Here is a 23,409-nt window from a genome sequence, read left to right as displayed (position 1 = left end):
AGAGGACTGGGCATCAGGATTTATGCAAATTGTATTGTTTTGTGACATCAGGTTAATTATCTGACATCTCTGTATCAGTTTACCTGCCAGAAGATGATGTACAATAGAAATTGTTCAAATGTTTTGGCCTCATGGATAGTCTGTCCATCCAGTTAAGAATCCATTCCAAGGGCTTTTCCCCTAGGTAAACGGTAGTATTGCTGGGCTGGAGCAAGAGAGAATGTAACTTCTAAGATGCACATAGCTCCATTACAGAGCTTTTAAACTCACCAAAAATTGTTAGAGACTACCTCAGTCTTCTAATCACTATCTTAATCCATGGGAAAATATTGCCAGAAAAGCATGTTTACCTTTTGGAACATGATTTCCAGAGAATTATGCATACTTAATGCATACTGAAATTAAGGACTGGCAGAGCACAATCTATCTTGAAAAATCTGGCTGATCACATTTTAAAATAAAGTATACAAAGTTGCTCAAATTTCACTTTCTCGCCTTTCCTGTTCTAATTTGTAGTGGTTTCCTACAGCCACCTATTGGCTGCTCTGCAGCCAAGAATAGCTGAAAGGCAGAGTGCTCCAGGCGTAACCCCCTCATATCTCCAGCAAGTTCTGATGCTGGAGGCTTCAGTTTTGAGTAGTATAGGGTTCCCTAGGCCATAGGGAATTTCCATGTGGAGTAACATGAAGAGATTGGAACTTGACCCAAAATTGAGGCAGTAGAGTGCATTGCATTGTGGTTACCCCATTATATGATGAGTTTCAAACTTGACTGGCCACAAACTTTGGCTGCTGAATTTATCACCTTAAAATGGCCATACAGCAGAGTTATCATCGATGGTTTATTTGTAACAGCAATGGCCACAATTATTAAATAGAAGTTAAATAAATATTAAAACATATATATTAAAACAGCATCTTCTCTCATAACCCTAGAGCTGCTGTAAGCAAGCCTAATGGTTTAGATAAATGACACTGGACACAATGACAGGGTTTTATGAGATTAACACCCCTAATTCCTGGTTAGCTAAAAATGATCATCTATAGCTATGGATATTTACAGACAGCTGCCACCTTAGGTCCAAGGCCTCAGGGGGAAGTAATGTAGCACGTCATTTAAAAAAAAAGAAAAAAGAAATGGGATCTGTTGTTCTCTAACTCACATGCCTTTTGAACTCAGATTAACTCTACCAGTTACTATGGGTTTGTCTACACTTAAAGCTCTGCAGTGGTGCCGCTTCAGTGAAGAGGTTACCTATGACAACGGGAGGGCTTTTTCGGTCAATGTAGGTACTCCCTGAGAGGCAGTAGCTAGGTCAAAAGGAGAATTCTCCCATAAATCTAGCTCTGTCTACATCAGGGGTTAGGTCAATTTAACTGTGACAATCAGGGTGTACATTTTTCACACCCCTGAGCAGAATAGTTATTGCTAAACTAGGAAATTAGGTTGGTATGAGAGAACTTTGTTTGCTTTGAAGAGTATTAAAAGAGATTGAGAACAACAGTGGCTCAAGAAACATTATTTGATAAATGGGCATTGAGTTGAGAGTGACCAAATGGCAAATCTACATTTAAATGACAGAGTGGACACTCTCTGAAAGGTGACAGACTTATGAGTCTTTAAAGAGATGTTAAATGTGAATGACTATCTTTGCAGTTTAAATCAATATTACTAGTTAAGAAAACTCATATCCCAGAAACTTAATTCCCTTCTCCTACCACCCACTTTACCCCCCCCCTTCCACAAGAGAGAGAGAGAGAGTCAAGAAATATATTCAGATTCAACAAATACAAAAGTAACTTGAATTCCAGTGCCTAAAACCTTTTCACAACTGTGGGCTGCCTCAGAGGTCTAACCCTGTGAGTGTAAAATCCACTTGTGAAAAGTAGTACTGTTGTTGGAAGGAACAATAGTGAGCTTGTGAATCAGCTTCAGTTCTTTTGATTTTTTAAAGATAAAGACTTTGATCCAATGCCTAAACAGTGATGCCTGAGTTAGTAGTCCAGCTATCCAACTGGCCTGGCTTGTGCTCCTGACAGAGAAATGGGAGGGAGGGGAGAGGGAGAGAAACATTTGAGTTCAGCCTCCCTTAACTGATCCATTCTGTACTTGCTGCAGAGTTGAAATTGGTATGGTGGATTTCAGGGGACATGGATATTTCAATCAGAGAGCTCAAAAAAGCATAATGAAGGCAAAGTGGCTAAATGATTATCTAAAAAACTGCTGCCATAGTTCAGCTGACAAGGTGAGCAGATTTAGTAGGATAAACACACGCATCCATGTGCGTAGTGCCAACTTGATGTGGGGGCAGGAGTGGTGTTTTTGACAAATTGGATAGAACGAAGATTATAGAGTCGTGTCAAATGTACTTCAAATCAATGACAGCCCATAATATCTATTAAAGACGCTAATACAAATTACGGTTAAAAAGTAAAGGAACAGAATTTCTGGATGACTTCAAAAGTGAAAGTAAGGCTTTTCTATAGACATATATTGCTGATATTGGGAAAAAAATCACTTGCTATTTTTCTATTTTTAACTCATGTTTCTGTTGGTCAGAGATCAGTAAAGGCAAGATGTATTTACAATAATAATAATTAATGTGGATTCTGTCATTTAAGCTGTAGATGAAGAATTTGAATAACATGACCACCAGTTTAGTTGCATGATTTGACATTTGAGCTTTGCTTTTTCAGAAGAAAATAATGTACATGAAGATAGTATGTTAGGGATTGATCCTGCAAGTTGATAAGCACCTTTGTACCAGGTGCCAAAAACCATCAGCTCTCACTGACTTTGCTCATATAGCACCTTGGAAGAGATTTATAGAAACTTACAGAATCAGACCTTACTGCCTATCTTGAAAATGCCTAAATGTAAGTCTAACTGCTCTAAGGTAGTACTAGGGGAGACTAAAAATGAAAGAACACTTTTGTGGGAAATCTTGACACTTGTAAACTATTTCCATTTCACAGATTTCAAGAACTGACCCATTTTCTGACTTTGCTTAAAAGTGTCATTGATCTTTTTATTAATGTTCTAATTGAAATTTTTGTCAAAATTGTGTTGGAAATCATTATTGAACATCTTTGCTTACTGAAAATTGTGGTTTCAGTAAACAAATACGTTCTCATACACAATTTTCATTAAAATAATTATTAAACATCTATAAAATTGTCATGGATTTTTTCTGAAAAACAGAAAATTTCTATGATGTCGATAAATGTTTGTGAAAAGTTTGACAAAGATAAATATTTTTGGTCAGAAAAAATTATGACAAGTTCTAAATAGTACCTTGAGTATGAAAAATGCTATTTGTCAATGATGTATTTATTTTACAGTTAGAAAACAACGTACCCATCATAACATCTGGATGTACATTATTTAATTAAAAATGCACACAAATTAAGGGATATCTTAGCTGGCATAGTTAAAAATCAAACACTATTGTATAATATGTAATATTCAGAATAATGATATATGTATGCTTTTTTCCCCCCAGCACCACTAACAGATAAACCACCAAAGCTTTTGCACCCTTTGGAAAGTAAGCTGATGATTCAGGAGACCCAGCTAGGTAAGTAGCAATCATGTCATGCTGTTCAGTAAATTGTGCTGATGTCATCCTTTGTGTTAATGGTTGATAATGATATTACAGTTTACCCTGAAAGACATGAAAGAACATTAGTGTTTTGCCACCACTATGCCTGGTTTCAATAAAAAATGTGTTGCACAATTGCCATAAGAATATTATTATTATTTTACATTGGTTAATGAACACTTACAAAATGTGTATTACAAGATTCTCAATGTATGGACAATGTTAGTTGAGTTTGGTGTGTCATCCTAATATTGATCTCTGAGTCACATCATATTAAATCATATATATGTACTTTATCTAATATACATATTTATGATTCAGTGAGTAATTAAGATTCAGTGTAAGATTATAAATGCAGAGTTTATTGCACTTTAATCCAAATTCCTCTGCAAGACTTCTTTTGCTTTGGGGTTTAACTATAAATCCACAATGACATTTTGTAATTATAAATACTTGTGATGCCCACAAATCAGCCAACAGAGAGTGAGAAGTTAATATAAAAGTGAGAAGTTAATATAAAAGTGTCCGGTTATTGTAATATACCACTATTTAAGAGGGTTTGGAAAAAACGATCTTACCCGGGACAATGTAGAGGAATTCATCAGTGGAGTGAGCATCTTTCTCCTTTTCTCAGTCTGACCAGTGTGGGTGTTGGGATGTAACATGCAGTTTCTGTGCGATGTCTAAAGGCAAACAAATTGTCGAATGGGTTGACGGATGTTCTAGCATTTCATCTATGGAAACAAATAGAATTGAGTTTGGTGGTTTAGCTTGGATAAGTAGCAGACATTTGTTGACAAAAAAAAAAGCAGCACTGAATAATGTTAAGGAGATACTGTTGAGGAGAGATATCTAAAATAGGAGAAGTAGATGTCTTGCAAATTAGGACTGAAGTTCATTGGCAAAGAGTTGTGTACTGTGCTTGTCCATGCTATGCCTGACACTAGCAGTATTTAGTGCCCCTTCATTTTAATCAATGTAAAAATGCTGAGATTGGGAATAGTTGGTTAAGGGACTTTAAGATGTTGAAATATATGCACACGCACCCCTGCAGTTGTAATGCAATTCCTTGAAGTATTGATTTCTGGAGGCATTGCTTTCATGCATAATGTCACATAACTACCCATGAGTATATGATATTGTGGATAGTTCTTCTCTCAGTCCCATGAAAAGCCAGGGGAGTATAGTCCAAAATAACTCTGCAAAACTGCTTTCCTGACTAATGCTGCTTTCAGAAATATCATCAGGGGGAAAAATGATTTTTTTTTTTTTTTTGCTTTTTGTCACTCTCTTTGCTAAATGTACGATATTGATGAGATTAATTCAAAAAGAGTGTAATTATTAATGGCTAGCTATTGGCTTTTTGTCTCTGATTTTTAGGATTAATCATATCTTTGATTTCTCAAAGTTCTAAGAAATAGAATGAATAATTTGTTAAGTGCCTGGTTATAGGAAAAGCATTTTTCAAAAGACTAAATAGTTGCGGATGAAAGTGAAAGGATTAACTTGAAAATGTCAATTTCACATACAAATTGGAAGGACTGACCATAAATTAATCTGCAGTGATAATGGCTTGGTTTGTCTAACCAGCCTACAGGAACTATATTAATTAATTACTTAAGTATCTATACAAAAAGCATGTGAATGCCGTAAGGGTGCAATGGTGAGACTGAAACTGTGTTGAATAACTATCTTTAAACTGAAGATCCTTATCCTGCTAAAGTTTAGCATTGTTTGACTTAAATCACATGACTAGTCTCATTGACTTCAGGGAGACGATTCACATGTTTAAAATTAAGTAAATACATTACGCATTGGCAGGATTCCGGCCTTAAAAATTCTGCCACTTATCCATTTGACTCCGGTATCACAGAGAGATTGAAACAGCTGACATTCAAGTCTGAATGTCAGAGTCTCTTCCCATGCTGAGAAACCCAGTTGAAATTAATATTGTAGAGCTACAGGCTGTCTTAGGAGAAGCCTAGATAGTGGTTGGTTTTCTTTCACTTAAAGAAAAAATGGGTGAGATGTTTTTAGAGGCAACTGTAAAGGTTGGGGAGCAAAAACATTATTTTTTAGGCTGGCCATGTGAAAATATTCCTTCTTCCAATTTATATGAGTCAGACATTTGTAATTCCTGCTATGCTGGATCTATCAGCATAACTGATCTTCTACTTGCACCTTGTTGAGAATGCAGGTGCACAATTCCTCATGGATTTGAACTACCGTGATTATATTCAGCTCGATTTTGCGTTCTTTACATTGGTTGCATATAAATGGTGAATTCAGTTTAAATTAGCCTTTAATTTGGTTTTTAAAAGTTCTGAATAGGACTGGCCCTGGCTGTATTCAAGACCTCCTCTTTGAGCCCTCACCTGTTGGGTTTTTGTACTCACATACCACCTCGAGCTTAAGGGATTCTGCCATTGCCCCTGAAATGGCACTTTGGTTGTGGTAGCCCCTATGGTGTGGAACTCCATTCCTCCTGAAATCTGTTTCATTTCTTCTCTCTTCACTTTTTAAATTACTATCATGGTTGCTGTTCTATAGTTTTGTTTTTTGTTTACCCACATTATTTGTAATTTTATGGAATTTGGCATGTTCTTTTTGTTAGTTAATGGGAAATAGGTTTTATGATTATTGTTTGGCACCCTGAGCACTTCTGAGTGGGAGAGGTGCTTTTTAAATAGATTATTTTGTATCATTATTATTGTGTTTTAGAATAACAGGAAAGTGCACATTAATTCATCTATTAAAATCATACTAAGCTTTTGAGACTGCATTATTTAATTAAAATTCTTAGACAACAACCTCACCCCCAAATAAAATCCCACACACCTCTAAGAAATCAGAACTGATTTCCCAAACACTCCCGTCAGCTCAGAACTTCCTGAATTCACTGAAATTATCTGTTATATAAACAAAAACCTAGGATTTCAGATTACAGTGGATATTTTTAACATTCCAGATGACCTTAAATTTGTCATATACTGATTTCTATCCCAAATAATTCAGGCATGCTAAATTGAAAGTCTACTATAAGACTCAGATCCCAAGTTTAACCTGTTCCTCTGTCAATAATAGCTTGCAATATTAGTTGGCATTTTAAAATAATTGTCTTGTCTTTTTCTCTCTTATTCTTTAAATAAACAGGTGTCCCTGTAATGCCTGGTTTTATTCTGAATATAGTGCTCTCCTCTGGAACATTACAGAACAAATGTGTTCACAGTAGACAATTTGTTGAGGATTGGCAAAGCAGCTCATAAAAATAGATTGAAACATCGGCCACAATTTTGAATAAAAAATTAACTGAAATAGAAAAAGGACAGAAAACGTTATTTTTTTCCTTGTTTTGTTGTTATTTCTTTCTCTCCCACATTATCCATTTGGTGGTCTTACCCAGAACTGTAAGTTCAATTGCCAAAATTCTGCAGAAAAAAATGCTATACTTGTAGTATTTATAGACAAATTGAAAGCAGGAAATAGTCAAAAAAATATTGATGAAAGAACCTGTTCTTGCATGATTTCCAGCACTCTCTGAACGACCAAAATGTTTCAGATAACTGTTTGAGTAAGAAGCCACATTTTTCTTCCTTATCTGAACTAATCTTTTGATTAGTCCATCAGTAAAAATTACTTCTATAGCCCAACAGTTTGTTCTCCCTGTTGGTCTGCAAAGTATTTTTTTTCTATAAAACTGAATTAATTACTGTATGATGAATTGGGGCTCTTTTTCTTTTCTTTTAAAACACAGAAAAGATTCTAACACTGTTTCTAACATATTGTTTCTAAAAGAGAGAGATAAAGAATTCCCAAAGGTCAAGCTTCAGTGGAAGGAGATTAATGGTCCATCTATATCACAATGTATTTTATTAAATTTTCCACAGAAATTGATCTTGTTAATGAGAAAAGTACTTCTTAACTAGTCTAATCAGAAATTCTATAAATAAATACATAAATAAAAAGAATTAACTAGCATTCTGTTAATTTAATTCTAGTACTCAATTAAAATGAATGAAAACAATGTTCATGCAATGCACCTGAATGACATGACATAATGCTGTTAAAGGGGAAAAAAGTCATCATCATTTTAATATATATTTAAAAGTTACCTTTTATTATATAACACCTAGCATTATTAAAACTGAAGCAATTTTTAAAGGTGCTTATTTTCATAGTGGTTCAATGCTAGCAGCACTCTCTGCTGTTAGCAGGAACTCCCCTTAGGGTTGCCAACTTTCTACTCTCACAAAACCAAACACCCTTGCCCCGCCCCTGCTCCGCCCCTCCCCTGAGGCCCCGCCCCTTCTCTGAGGCCTTGCCCCCACTCACTCCGTCCCCCCTTCCTCTGTCACTCACTCTCCTCACCCTCACTCACTTGCTCATTTTCACCAGGCTGGCTCAGGGATTGGGGTATGGGAGAGGGTGAGGGCTCCAGCTGGGGGTTTGGGCTCTGAGGTGGGGCCAGAAATGAGGAGTTCAGGGTGCAGGAGGGGGCTCCAGGCTGAGTCAGTGGGTTGGGATGTGAGAGGCTCTGCCTGGGTGTGAGGGCTCTGGGGTTGGGGTAGGGCCAGGGCTTTGAGGTGCAGGAGCGGGATCTGGGATTGGGGGTGGAGCCGAGGGGTTCAGAGTATGGGAGGGGACTCAGAGTTGGAGTGTGGGAGCAGGGATGGGCTCTGGGCTGGGACAGCACATTCTGGGGTGGGGCCAGAAATGATGGGTTCAGGGCTCAGGAGGGGCTCTGGTGTGGGGATGGGGATGAGGGATTTGGAAATACAGGAGGAGGCTCTGGGTTGGGGCTGATGGATTCAGAGTGCGGGAGGGGGATCAGGCTGAGGCAGGAGGCTGGGGTGCTACCCCATCTGCAGGTGCTGCCCTTCAGCTCCCATTGGCTGTGGTTCCCGACCAATGGGAGTTGCAGAGTCAGCGCTTTGGGTGGGGCCAGCATGCGGAGCCCCCTGGATGATGCTATGAGTAGGAGCTGGAGGGGGAACATGTCACTGCTTCCTGGAGCTGTGCAGAGTCACGGCAGGCAGGTAGCCTGCCTTAGCCCCGCTGCGCTGCCAACCGGACTTTTAACGGTCTGGTCAGCAGTGCTGACTGGAGTGGCCAGGATCCCTTTTCAACCAAGTGTTACGGTCGAAAACCAGACACCAGGCAACCCTAACTCCTCTCAGGTACATTGAGCATGTATTACCAGCTACCTTTGGCCTGGACACCCCGGAAAGAAAGGCAAGACATCAGGAATATGATTTAACTAGCTCACAACTTTATTAATAACACATCTGGAAACTATCTGGCAATAACTCATCTGGAAAAGGCCATCCTTCCTATCTGTTCCACCTGGTAGGGAAAGAGAGTATTATCTCCACACTGTACAAATTTTAGAAGCCACAGTCCCATTCCCCACCTCTTTTAGAAGATGCCTTCTCCTAACCCACTTCCAATTTTGTTTCATCAGGAAACAGTTCACTTTGTTGAATGATTACTTGCACTGGGTACCTGTGAACAGCACCAGCAATCAGCCTTTTATTTCTGATTATTATTATTAATATATATATTATTAAAATATGTATATTTTTATTATTTAGAATAATAGCAGGTTTAGCACATTTATGTACTGTTCATCAGAGTTAGTTTTAGAACAAATTACTATAGTAAAAACACAAAGTGGGAGACAGTTTGGAAATATGGAAATGAATGTTGAAGGTACCCATACTATCTTATACCCTGAGAAAATCAGAATCTCAGAAATACCTTTTCCCCACCTTAAAATAGTATTTAATTTAATAAGTAATTACAAAAACTACAATAATTTACTCTTTATTGCACAGTGGTTGTGCTAACTCCAACTTTTTTATTGTCAAATACAGCCACGGGAAAGACAAAACTTCTAATTTTCAAATTCTGTATTACCATTTTTGATACTCCACCTTCATAGAAATGCAGTGGCCATTCAAAGTGTGAGCCATAGGGTTTGATCTTAAAGTTCTCATGAAATATCCTTGACACAGCATAAACACCTTTAACAAAATAGTTGAAAAGGCACAAAAATGAATATGGGAGATTGGAATCACTAAGGGTCTGTACAGGAGTACAGAATTAGGAGTTAAGAGTATTTCACAGGCTATTTGTAGACCCAAACATCTTTACGCTTGAGATAATTGGTCAAGTTGCAGCATAAACTAAGGTAAATCTCAACCAGATAAATAGAGATAATAGATGGTAACCTGCATCTACATTAAGACAAAGATCATAGGTAGTGTTAAAGGGCTTTCCCTTCACCCCCTCCCTGGTTTTTGTCATGCAGACAGAAAGCAGAAGACCAGAAGTCCCAAGTGCAGGCAATGCAATGTTTATTGGGGTTAATTCCAAACAAGCATATCCATAGCTCTACATACCAGCAGAGTCTGTTTCCCCATGTTTCGTTCCCAGATCTGATGCTGCAGAGCATTACCCCATGTCCTCCTTCCCAGCTCTGAGGCCACAGAGCCTTGCCTGTGTCCCAATTCCCCATACCCCCCTCCCCATTTCCATTTCCCACCTCCTCCTCCTTAGCAGGCCCAAATATACCTGCAATGCACGCCCACAGTCCCACCCCTTTCATATCCCATGGGAGGGGTGAGGAGTAAGGTTGTGCTAAAGTCAGGGACAGGCATTCCTTTGGTCTTTTAGTGTTTTATACCTTCCCTGCCCCAATCCCCCCTTGCCTTGCCTGACTGGTTGCTTGACCTTGCCTTGAGATAGAGATTGAGACAAACTTAACGTGTGCTCAGTGTCACGGAGTTTGGGGGAGACAAGGCCCTGCACCACCGGCTTCCTGCGATTCACCGTGACTCTCAGTCAGACAGTAGAACAGAAGATTTATTAGACGACAGGAACACAGTCCAAACCAGAGCTTGTAGGCATAAACAGGACCCCTTAGTCAGGTCTTATGGAGGGTCAGGGGAGGCCAGGAGGTCTGTCTGACCTCCCTTCCATTCTCCCAGCCAGCTCCAAAACTGAACTCTCTAGCCCCTCCTCTCCCTTTGTCTCTTTCCTGGGCCAGGAGGTCACCTGATCTCCAACTCCCCTCCTGGGTTCTCATGTTACATGCTCAGGTATCTTCCCTCAAGGAAAGTCGCCTATCCCCAATGCAGACATTCCCAGTAAAACTCCCCTGCAACCTTCCCAAGTCAATACTCCCCACTCCCTACTACATCACACGCACCCACCCAGTAATGAAAGAAAACATTAAGAACATTCCCACTTTGTCACACTCAGACACTCCCACCATGCCCTGTAACAATTTAACTGCTCTATCCTTTATCTGTTCCCATTGTACTAACAAACCCATCTGACTAGGCAGAAGCAACACACACATTGTCTTTGTTCACACATATTAGCCTAAGAAGTAAGACTATCAAAAGATCAAACCCAAAATTCTATCTCATACTAACAAACAAGCCTATATACTAACAGGTAGGTCAGAGTTAGTTAGTGAACATGTTAGCTAAACTATCCTTCCCCAGTCCCTCCACCACCTAATTCTAGTTATACCCTAAAAAGGTATGCTTCACTATACCACGAGAGACTGCAGAATTGGAATTAATTTGCAAACTGGACACCATTAAATTAGGCTTGAATAAATACTGGGAGTGGATGGGTCATTACACAAAGTAAAAACTATTTCCCCATGCTATTTTTCCCCTTGCTGTTACTCACACCTTCTTGTCAACTGTTGGAAATGGGCCATCCTCGTTATCACTCCAAACATTTTTTTTCTCCTGCTGATAATAGCCCACCTTAATTGATTACTCTTGTTATAGTTAGTATGGCAACACCCATTTGTTCATGTTGTCTGTGTATATATATATATATCTTCCTACTGTATTTTCCACTGCATGCATCCGATGAAGTGGGTTTTAGCCCACGGAAGCTTATGCTCAAATAAATTTGTTAGTCTTTAAGGTGCCACAAGTACTCCTTATACTTTCTAATGTTTGAGTTTCTATAAATGTATTCATACTGATCTGGTCTTTCCAACATTAACCTCACTTTATTAAAGTGTTTTATCTGGGAATCTTAACCTGCTGGGAGGAATAAACTATTTTTTTTTATTCATCATGGGTGATACATACCCATAGACCCATATTCTAGGGTTACCATATTTTGAGTGTCCAAAAAGAGGACACTCCACGGGGCCCCGGCCCCGCCCCAACTCCACCCCTTCCCCAAAGTCCCCACCCCAACTCCGCCCCCTCCCCTCCTTCCCGCGAACATTTGATTCGCGGGAAGCCTGAAGCAGGCAGCAGGTAAGCTGGGGGGTGGGGGTGGGGGTAGGAGGCGCGGCCCAGTCTGGCCCCCCCAACCGAGCGGCTCCCTCCGGCCCCGGCGTCTCCAGCCTGGCTCGGCTCGGGCCCTGGGGTGCCGGCCCCGGGCCAGCCCCCGGACGAGCACCCCCGGCCCAGCACCCCTGGCCCCGGACCCTGGCCCAGCGCCCCCGGCCCAGCACCCCCGGCCCCCGGCCCAGCACCGCCGGCCCAGCCCCGGACCCCGGCCCAGCACCCCGGACCCCGGCCCAGCACCGCCGGCCCGGCCCCGGACCAGCACCCCCGGCCCAGCACCGGCCCCCGGCCCAGCACCCCCTGACCCGCACCGCCAGGCCCGGTCTGGCCCCCGGCCCAGCAGCCCCGGCCCCTCATGTCCCTATTTTCCCGGACATGTTCGGCTTTTGGGGATTTCCCCCCGGACGGGGATTTGAGGTCCAAAAAGCCGGACATGTCTGGAAAAATCCGGACGTATGGTAACCCTACCATATTCTCCTGCAAAGTGTTGGCACAAGGCCCTCTCTACCAGTTAATCCTTCTTTTCAGGCTTTAATATGTGGTTCATAGGGGTCTGAGCAAGCTCTCTCCATCGGTGTAAATTTCATCCTTCTTTTGTGAGTCATAAATAGTGCAGACTGAATGTACTGCAACTTCCTACTTCAGGCTGCTAAATGATTTCTTATCAAGATCAACACCCTAATCTTCATAAAGATCAATAAGAAAGGTAAATTTCCACACAATTTTGAATGGAGAGAAGGGTAGAGAAGCCTGTGATTTCTGCTATTAGTGATTGAACCTCAAAAGGTTTCAAATTTGAGTTTGGTTTGGTTAAGCATCCAGAAGTTTGGATTCTTATCTGAAGCTTACTTGCATAATCCAAAACTCTGCAATCTCTTATCAGCATAATAAAACACAATCTGATGCAGCAAACCTTTTGCAAGATTTTTTTGGTTGGAGACTGCAGCATATAGCAAATGATCAAAAGCAAAACCCTAATAAAATATAGAATGCCATATAATATGTAATTCAACTTAGAAGTAGGCACATACTGTACATGATTGACATCCTTTAAAATGGTACTAATAAAGCCCATAATCTTGTAAATTCCAAACATCAGGAACATGATTGTTCTGCAATCATTTTGCCTTTGTTTTTCGCTTGAAGCTACATTGAATGTTTCCGAATTATATCCAGGCACTTCATCAGGACAAATGTATAGTGTCAAAACCTCTAGAGGCATTACCTGGTAAAATTACAATAATAATAATAATCATCATTAATAAAGTTGCATAAAAATACTGTGTAAATCCTCAAAGGAATGTGTTAACCAAGAAATCTAAAAATCAAAGTTAAGTTTTGTGTCTCAAATATTTCTGATTAATGACTAGTCACTATTAATTTAGTCTGTAATATCCTGCACTGGAGTTAAAAGGTCTCCTGTGAACAGCATTAATCACCACATGTAAAACTGACCTAAATAGCTTCTTTTGGCTATCAGTGAAAGTACAAGTAATTCTTGCTTTTTCCCTTAGGAGCAGTCTGCTCTCCAATTGTACAACAATAACCACTTGCCAGCACTAGAGAGTTGAGATTAGCATCTGTTTGTGAAGTTCAAATTTGGAGTGATTTTACAAACTACAAGATTCTGTAGTTGAACCTGCTTTTGTATCTATTAGGTGCTTTGTTCTACTATTAGGGTTGCTATATATACAAAAGGGTTTCATGTTGGAAAATCCATCTGCAGCTATGGGAATTTTGAACGGTGCTAATTATTTAGTACCTGGCTGGTATTCACATTTTTGAACATTGCTATTTTGGTGAAAAGTTTGTTTGGAGCTAAATGTAATTAAAATGTTCCTGAGGTATCCATTTATAGTTTTCTTCTACAGGATAAATTTTGGTAGCTGGGCAAACTAATATTGATATTTTTAAAAGCTTTGTTTACTTAAAATTATTTAAATTTGCTAGCGTACATAAAACATTTCATATTATGAACACGAGTTTTATAGTTTCATAGGATTTGTGCTTTGTTTCTTTGCTTTTATAATACTTTATTTATAGTACAGATACTTAACACTGTGAGTGCCCAGTTCACCAATTATCCAGTTTTGGTTATCTGCTTTTCAGTATTTTAGGTACTTCCAAGCCAAAAAGGTACATTAATTTCACTTGACTTTACATAATGCTACTTGATTCAGGGAGAGATCTTGACCATTGTTCATTCTATGACATGTAGAGTAGCTTTATTATAGCATTGCAGTAGTGCTGATTGTAGTTGTGAATGTAAAAATAATGTTTTAAAATAATCATCCATTACCTATGTTATGTTAGATGAGTCTGAACCAAAGCTGTGGCTTTCAGGACCTCTGAACTATGGGCTAGGCCTGAGGAAAGCAGAATCCAAATTGCCTTATCTTTACAGTAGCTCAAGTCCAGATCTTGAATCTGAATATCTATTATCATAGGAGTGTTTTGTAGCTTGAATCTATTCAGTAATGCCTTAGATTGTTCAAAGCAAAAAGATTTTTTTTAAAGACTTCACTGTTTTTCCTCTTTATTTCCCCCCCCCCCCCCTTTTCTCTGAGGTGTGATGATGAAATTAGATGAAGAGTTCCATTTTTTTTCATGGTTTCATACAGGAAAAAATAGATGTGACCTGAGAGTCAATGCTTAAAATTCTCATCAATGCAGACTGCACATACAAGAACCTAAATGCAACATAAACCACTAAGGTGAAATCCTAATCCCATTGAGCTCAAAGGAAACACTCCAGTACTGTGGAGATGAGGGAGGAGGAGAGAAATCAATGAGACCAGGATTTGACCCTTAATTCAGGACTTCCATAGTCATAGAACCTTGTGTGGGACGTCTGTACTGGTTCCTAGTGTTTATTTCACTTTTTCGGAATATAAGTGCATCAAGTAGTTTGTTTAAATAGCAACACAATGTATGCAGAAATTGTTGCACGCTCATTAGAGTAACTAATCTGTAAAATCTTTTGAAAATGTTTGTATAAAGGAGAACTGGAAAAAGTCTTACTTAGCAAGGAATATATATCAAACAGCAGTTCACTATGCAAGAAATTCATACTCCCTACAGCAAATACTCAAAACTATGCTTTAATTAAGCCAAATTAAAAATAGTTCAGAAAAATGTATAGAAAGACCCCCAAAAATGCAACTAACCCCACCTAACATTGTGGCCAAATATGTGGCATATGGGAACTGAAAAATCAAATGGTTTAGTCCTTTCACATCTTTTTCTAGATGCTTCATTTGAATTAAAAAATGTTTGTATTTTTGAATAATGCATCAGGGTTTGATTTTTTTTCCATGGGGCTCTTTAAAGTATGCATAGTGAACCAACTTCTCAGCACTAATTTTATGATTCCTTTAGGAATTGATACTAAAGATACTTATAAACCTGTTATAATTTAAACTATTTAAGCAGAGGGGTTTTGTAATTCTGCCTTTTCCTGGTTTCCTTCAACCGCTGCATTTCATCCCAGTGAAGTCACAATTAGAGGACCTCTATCCCCAGAAGGCATTACATCACGTAATGTAGAAGTGCTATACTAATAAAGAGGAGTGAATTTACAAATGGAGCAACCACAATCTATTTTGCGTCATGGGTGATGGCGAATGTTACAATATTGATCTTTTATCCTTGATTCTATAGCCAATGTATAATTTTCAGTCTCCCAATGCTTTCTTGAGTGTCTGACTTGGCGAACACTTACACACACAAGTAACTACTCTGCTGAAAAAAGTTACTCATGTGTGAAAGTGTTTGCAGGACCAGGGCCCAAGACTAAAATTGTTTTAGATTATACTGAAGGAAATGAAATGTACCTGGAATAGGTGTCAGTTGGCTGCCCAGAGTAAACTTCAAATAATTTATGCACCAGTGGTACATTGATACATGTGGTAATGAATCAGCTACTAAAGATGACAGTTCAAAGTCTAGCTCAGGGTACAATGAGCATTCTATTCTATTCTGTTCAGGTTTTCATACTGCGCTCATCACTGTGATATCTGAGCACCTTCTAATAGTGCATTAAGCAATGTGACTACACATCTGTCATGTGTTGTTTATTCTCTCATCCTCTCTCCAGGGGGAGGAGCATGTGCAGTGGCGTGTCTTGTTTTGGTAGCATCTTTTATTTTTTTAATACAAATGTAGCTGTTGCTGTGTGTTTACGTAAGAGAAGGCAAGGTCAAAGAAATGGAATGGAAGGTGGTGAGCTTTGTGATGGTCCTTAGTTCCTGGGGACCTTCATTCCACAGTCTCGGACTTTCCCCAGAGAGAGATGTGTCCCCTGCACATACAAGCTTTACTCTTATTCTTGAGAGTTCCATTGTGCCAGAGGAGCATTAATTGTTGACCACAGTCTTCATCATGGTGCTTTAGATGGCCTTTTACATGATGCCTACACATCCTGTGGCAATGAGCCTACCAGCCTGGGTTGACAGATTAGGGCTAACGGGTATGATTCTAGCACTCTAAAAATAGCTGTGTAAACAGTGCTTTGACATTGCAGCTTGGGCTGGAGTTTGGGTTCTGAAGCCACCCTGATCCTCCCTAGGCTTCAGAGCCTGAGTTCCAGCCTGAACTGCAACTTCAAAGTGCTCTGTACACAGCTGTTTTAGAGCACTAGTGTAAGTCTTGCTAGTCTGAGCCCGTCAACCCAGGCTGGGAGGCTCACTGCCGCAGTTTGTGTAGATATACTCTCAGATATCCAGGGCCCAGGTCATGGAATGCTTTTAAGATAAGGATTGAGACCTTGAACCTGATTTGTAATTCTAATAGAAGCCAGAGTATAGAATTATAGAATATTAGGGTTGGAAGAGACCTGAGGAGGTCACCTAGTCCAATTCCCTGCTCAAAGCAGGACCAACCCCAACTAAACATCCCAGCCAGGACTTTTCAAACCGGGCCTTAAAAACCTCTAAGGATGGAGACTCCACTACCTCCCTAGGTAACCCATTCCAGTGGTTCACCACCCTCCTAGGGAAATAGTTTTTTCCTAATATCCAACCTAGACCTCCCCCATTGCAACTTGAGACCATTGCTCCTTGTTCTGTCATCTACCACCACTGACAATAGCCTAGCTCCATTCTCTTTGGAACCCCCCTTAGGAATCATAGAATATCAGGGTTAGAAGGGACCTCAGGAGGTCATCTAGTCCAACCCCCTGCTCAAAGCAGGACCAATCCCCAGACAGATTTTTGCCCCAGATCCCTAAATGGCCTCCTCAAGGATTGAACTCACAACCCTAGGTTTAGCAGGCCAATGCTCAAACCACTGAGCTATCCCTCCCCCTCACTCTTCTCTTCTGCAGACTAAATAACCCCAGTCCCCTTAGCCTCCCCTCATAAGTCATGTGCCCCAGCCCCCTAATCATTTTCGTTGCCAACCACTGGACTCTCTCCAATTTGTCCACATCCTTTCTGTAATCCAACACCGGATGCAATACTCTGGATGTGGCCTCACCAGTGCCGAACAGAGGGGAATAATCACTTCCCTCGTTCTGCTGGCAATGCAGCCCAGTATGCCATTAGCCTTCTTGGCAACAAGGGCACACTGTTGACCGATATCCAGCTTCTCATCCACTGTAATCCCCAGGTCCTTTTCTGATGAACTGCCGCTTAGCCAGTCAATCCCGAGCCTGTAGCCGTGCCTGGGGTTCTTCTATCCTAAGTGCAGGACTTTGCACTTTTCCTTGTTGAACCTGATCAGATTTCTTTCAGCCCAACCCTCCAATTTGTCCAGGTCATGCTGGACCCTATCCCTACCCTCCAGCATATCTACCTCTCCTCTCAGCTTTGTGTCATCCACAAACTTGCTGAGGGTGCAACCCATCCCATCATCCAGATCATTAATGGAGATGTTGAACAAAACCGGCCCCCAAACCAACCCCTGGGGTACTCCGCTTGATACTGGCAGCCAACTAGACATCAAGCCATTGATCACTACCCATTGAGCCCAACAATCTAGCCAGCTTTCTATCCACCTTATAGTCCATTCATCCAATCCATACTTCTTTAACTTGCTTGCAAGAATACTGTGGGAGACTGTATCAAAAGCTTTGCTAAAGTCAAAGTATATCACATCCACCACTTCCCCCATATCCACAGAGCCAGTTATCTCATCATAGAAGGCAATCAGGTTGGTCAGATATGACTTGCCCTTGGTGAATCCATGTTGACTGCTCCTGATCACCTTCCTCTCCTCCAAATGCTTCAAAATGGATTTCTTGAGGACCTGATTCTTGAGGTCCATGATTTTTTCCGGGGACTGAGGTGAGGCTGACCTGTCTATAGTTCCCTGGATTCTCCTTCTTCCCTTTTTTAAAGATGGCCACTATATTTGCCTTTTTCCAGTCGCCCAGGACCTCCCCCAATAGCCACAAGTTTTCAAAGATAATGGCCAATGACTCTGCAATCACATCAGCCAACTCCCTCAACACCATTGGATGCATTGCATCCGGCCCCATGGACTTGTGCATGTCCAGATTTTCTAAATAGTCCTTAACCTGTTCTTTCACCACTGAAGGCTGTTCACCTCCTCCCCATACTGTGCTGCCCAGTGCAGCAGTATTGGCGCTGACCTTGTCTGTGAAGACTGAGGCAAAAAAAAGCATTGAATACTTCAGCTTTTTCCACCTCATCTGTCACTAGGTTGCCTCCCCTATTCAGTACAGGTCCCAAACTTTCCCAGACCTTCTCCTTCTTGCTACCATACCTGTAGAAACCCTTCTTGTTACCCTTCACATCCCTTGCTAGCTGCATCTCTGATTGTGCTTTGGCCTTTCTGATTACACCCCTGCATGCTCGAGCAAAATTTTTATACTCCTCACCAGTAATCTGTCCAAGTTTCCACTTCTTGTAAGCTTCCTTTTTGTGTTTAAGCTCACTGAAGATTTTTCTGTTAAGCCAAGCTGGTCACCTGCCATATTTGCTATTCTTTCTGCACATCAGGACAGTTTGTTCCTGTGCCCTCAATGAGGCTTCTTTAAAATACAGCTAGCTCTCCTGGACTCCTTTCCCAATCACATTAGGTTCCCAGGGGATCCTGCCCATCAGTTCCCCGAGAGAGTCAAAGTCTGCTTTTCTGAAGTCCAGAGTCCATATTCTGCTTCTCTCCTTTCTTCCTTTTGTCAGGATACTGAACTTGACCATCTCAGTAGAGAGTAGAGGACAGGTTTCTTATGTTTGTAGTAATCTGTGTTGCTCAGAATATTCACTGCAGCATTCTGAACTAATTGGAGTTTTCTAAGTGATGAAGGATTCATGCCCAGGAATACTGCATTGCTGTAATCCAGTTACTAGGTGACAAGAGCATGAATAACCAAGGTCAGGTCTTTGTCTGCTAGAATGGGGCAGAGTTTTCTAGCCAAAAGGTGATGGCAGAAAGTGTTACTCATGCATGTTGCTATGTGAGAGCTCAGTGTCAATGAGGAATCTGAGAGTACTGCTAGACTAGGGGCTAAATGAACCGATTGTGCTATCTTCCACCAACAGAGACTGCACCATAGCTGTAAACTCTTCAAAATTCTTTTCTTTTCCTACCAACATCACCTCTGTCTTGTTCTGATTCCGTTTCAGCCAACTGTTCCTCATCCTTGCAGTGATCTCATCCAAGGCCATCTTTGGTGGTAGTGATGTGGTCATGTGTGGTGTAGATAGAGCTGTGTATCATCAGCATACTTCTGGCATTTTCATCCACATTGTCCGATTAGCTCACATGGTGGCTGCATGTACATACTGAAAAGGACCAGAGAGAGAGAAATGATCCTTGTGGAAATCCACAACTGAGAGGTCTAGTGGTAGAGGTGCAGTTTCCCATCACTGCTCATTGGTCCCTCCAGCAAGAACTCAGACCATGTTAATGCATACCCTGGATCCCAGTCACCTCCCTCAGGCAATACAGCAGAACCTCATGGTCAACAGTGTTGAATTCTGTAGAGAAGCCCAGAAGGGTGAGAGTGGATATCCGTCCACTGTCCATTGACAGAAGAAGATCATCCATCAATGCCAGGCAGTTTCATTTCCATGTCCTGACCTGAATCCAGATTGTGCTGAATCTAGAATGTGAGTTCCAGTTAGATAATGTAGTGCCCATCTTTAAAAAAGGGAAGAAGGAGGATCCGGGGAACTACAGGCCAGTCAGCCTCACCTCAGTCCCTGGAAATATCATGGAGCAGGTCCTCAAGGAATCAATTATGAAACACTTAGAGGAGAGGAAAGTGATCAGGAACAGTCAGCATGGATTCACCAAGGGGAAGTCGTGCCTAACTAACCTAATTGCCTTCTATGATGAGATAACTGGCTCTGTGGATGAGGGGAAAGCAGTGGATGTGTTATTCCTTGACTTTAGCAAAGCTTTTGATATGGTCTCCCACAGTATTCTTGCCACCAAGTTAAAGAAGTATGGGCTGGATGAATGGACTGTAAGGTGCATAGAAAGCTGGCTAGATCGTCGGGCTCAACGGGTAGTGATCAATGGCTCCATGTCTAGTTGGCAGCCGGTTTCAAGTGGAGTGCCCCAAGGGTCGGTCCTGGGGCCAGTTTTGTTTAATATATTTATTAATGATCTGGAGGATGGTGTGGACTGCACTCTCGGCAAGTTTGCAGATGACACTAAACTAGGAGGCATGGTAGATACACTAGAGGGTAGGGATCGGATACAGAGGGACCTAGACAAATTAGAGGATTGGGCCAAAAAAAACCTGATGAGGTTCAACAAGGACAAGTGCAGAGTCCTGCACTTAGGATGGAAGAGTCCCATGCACTGCTACAGACTAGGGACCGAATGGCTAGGTAGCAGTTCTGCAGAAAAGGACCTAGGTGTCACAGTGGACGAGAAGCTGGATATGAGTCAACAGTGTGCTCTTGTTGCCAAGAAGGCTAACGGCATTTTGGGCTGTATAAGTAGGGGCATTGCCAGCAGATCAAGGAACGTGATCGTTCCCCTTTATTCGACATTGGTGAGGCCTCATCTGGAATACTGTGTCCAGTTTTGGGCCCCACACTACAAGAAGGATGTGGAAAAATTGGAAAGAGTCCAGCAGAGGGCAACAAAAATGATTAGGGGTCTGAAGCACATGACTTATGAGGAGAGGCTGAGGGAACTGGGATTGTTTAGTCTCCAGAAGAGAAGAATGAGGGGGGATTTGATAGCAGCCTTCAACTACCTGAAGGGGGGTTCCAAAGAGGATGGAGCTCGGCTGTTCTCAGTGGTGGCAGATGACAGAACAAGGAGCAATGGTCTCAAGTTGCAGCTGGGGAGGTCCAGGTTGGATATTAGGAAACACTATTTCACTAGGAGGGTGGTGAAACACTGGAATGCGTTACCTAGGGAGGTGGTGGAGTCTCCTTCCTTGGAGGTTTTTAAGGCCCGGTTTGACAAAGCCCTGGCTGGGATGATTTAGTTGGGAATTGGTCCTGCTTTGAGCAGGGGGTTGGACTAGATGACCTCTTGAGGTCCCTTCCAACCCTGATATTCTATGATTCTATGATAAGCTTGTAGTTGGTCTTTTGTGAGTTTCTCTGTGAACTTGTTCAGGAATGGGAGGTTTGACACTGGGCTGTAGTTGGCTAGGACTGAAGTATCCAGGGTGGGTTTCTTCAGTGTTGGTCAGACTACTGAGTGATAGGAGGAAGGGAACATTCCTTCTTTGAATGATGCATTGCCTATTGTCAGGAGTGGCACCAGTTGTTTGTGACTCTGTTTCACAAGTCACCAAGGGAAGGGTCAGAGTCACAAATCTTGGGTTGAGACTCCTTTAGGATTTCCAGAACTTCTTTAGGAGTGAAAGTACTGAACTCTGTAAATGCAGGTTGGCTGTTGGTTAGAGACTATAGGCAGAGTGGACCCATGCTGTTTGAAACACCTTCCTGCATGTGTATGATAGTTCTTCATAGTGCTTGGTTCTCAAATCTGATGCATGTTGAAGGTATTCAGAATTAATGAAGTGGTTTACCCAGGACAACTCCTGGGGTGGGATTTGGCAGCCTCATTGTAGCCCAATAGGAAGATTTTCTTAGCTTGCAATACAGCCTCAGCAAAGGCTTTGAGGAATTCATTATGTTTCATTTTGCCTGAATCAACTTTTGTTTTCCACCATTGGTGCTTGGGTTTCCATCCCTCCCTTCATCCAGCACAGGGTGTCAGACAACCAAGGAGATTTGTGTGAACAATGGGGAGAAAGGACCTTTTGGGGGTCAGCATATCAGTGGCCATGGCCAGCGTAGAATGGTAATGTTTCACTAGGTCCCCAACTCCTCGTCACATGGGTGGGGTGCTGCTGTCTTTTAGCAAGCTTTGGAATTTGTTGGAGTCCATGAGTATAGGGACGTTATTCTAGTCTCTAGTAGATGGACACATTATAAAGCTGTAAATAATGTACTGTCACTTTAAGATTTGTGAGGTAATCCTCTGGGGCCAGAGGATTCCTGTTCCAGCTTCTGCCTCTTAAAATATACCTATGGAAAAGGAGACACAGTCACTAAGGGAGAGAAAGTGGGAGGCAAGTTGTTGCTTGGGAAGAAAACCCATACGGCTGAATGATTATATGGGAGTTGCATGAGGAATTGAAAGTCTCCTCTCTTGTCTGATTAGTTGCTTCGTTCTCAGGGTAGTTCTCTTTGAGATCTAAGGGTACAGGGGAATGTGGAGCAAGGCAGCCTAAGAAATAAGGGAATATATAAACCCTACACTTTTCTCAGATGAAGGGACACCTGGAAGGAAGCAGGCTGTGCTACTGGGACTCTCCTATGAACAGAAACCTGATTTTCTATATTTTGATTTTGAAATGGTTTTTAGGCAGATCCATCTAAAGACGGTCTGAACCAGTTTCTAAAAAGACTTTAGTTTCTTTGTAGTGCCTTGTATGGCAGACTGAAACAGCACCGCTTTCAGGGGAAGCTTTCTTTCCTGTTTTTATAAATTCCATGGCCATTGTTACTTTGGCCTGCCACAGCAACAAGCCATTTTAGCCAATTTGCTCAAGAATGTGGCAGATCTACAATATGGGAGCTGTAATGCATTGGCAGAGCTATGTAGAAAAGTGTAAACGCTGCTTGTCTGATTTTATCTAGTGCTATATGTTCAGTATTTTCAAAAGTACCAGACGTTCACCTCAAAATGTACTTAAAAAGCTAATAACTGGTAAATTAAGTGTCCAGTGACATAGTACATAGTAGCTCTGTGCTAACCTAGAATATTAAATGCATGGAAATATTCTGATATTTTATATATAAATAGATATACGTGACAGAATGCATTTTGTTATTACAAACCCCAGTGAAGGTTATATACTGTAGAACTCACCTAGAGTTTTCACATTTTCATATTTTGGAATTGATTTGTTCATTAAAATACTGATGTAAATTGAGATGAGTATGTTATTTATCATGATTTGTTAGTACAGAACAGACCACATAGATAAAAAGCTAATTTCTATTGTTAATTATTTTGTTTTTGTTTGAAATGAAA

The 23,409-nt window shown here is 41.2% G+C and overlaps 1 protein-coding gene across 5 annotated transcripts in view; it reads left to right on the top strand.

The window, feature by feature from the left end:
- Positions 1-23,409, top strand: part of IL1RAPL1 (interleukin 1 receptor accessory protein like 1) — a 1,133,236-nt gene that overhangs the window by 877,114 nt on the left and 232,713 nt on the right. For all 5 annotated transcript variants that reach the window (XM_065591092.1, XM_065591086.1, XM_065591106.1 and 2 more), the window contains one exon: positions 3,503-3,577. In XM_065591092.1, coding sequence (XP_065447164.1) covers positions 3,503-3,577 — 75 coding nt within the window. The remainder of the gene's footprint in view (positions 1-3,502; positions 3,578-23,409) is intronic.

Source organism: Chrysemys picta, chromosome 1 (genome assembly GCF_011386835.1).
Source record: "Chrysemys picta bellii isolate R12L10 chromosome 1, ASM1138683v2, whole genome shotgun sequence".
Taxonomy (NCBI): Eukaryota; Metazoa; Chordata; order Testudines; family Emydidae; genus Chrysemys; species Chrysemys picta.
Note: the sequence above shows the minus strand (reverse complement) of the source record. Positions and strands in the feature narration are given on the sequence as shown.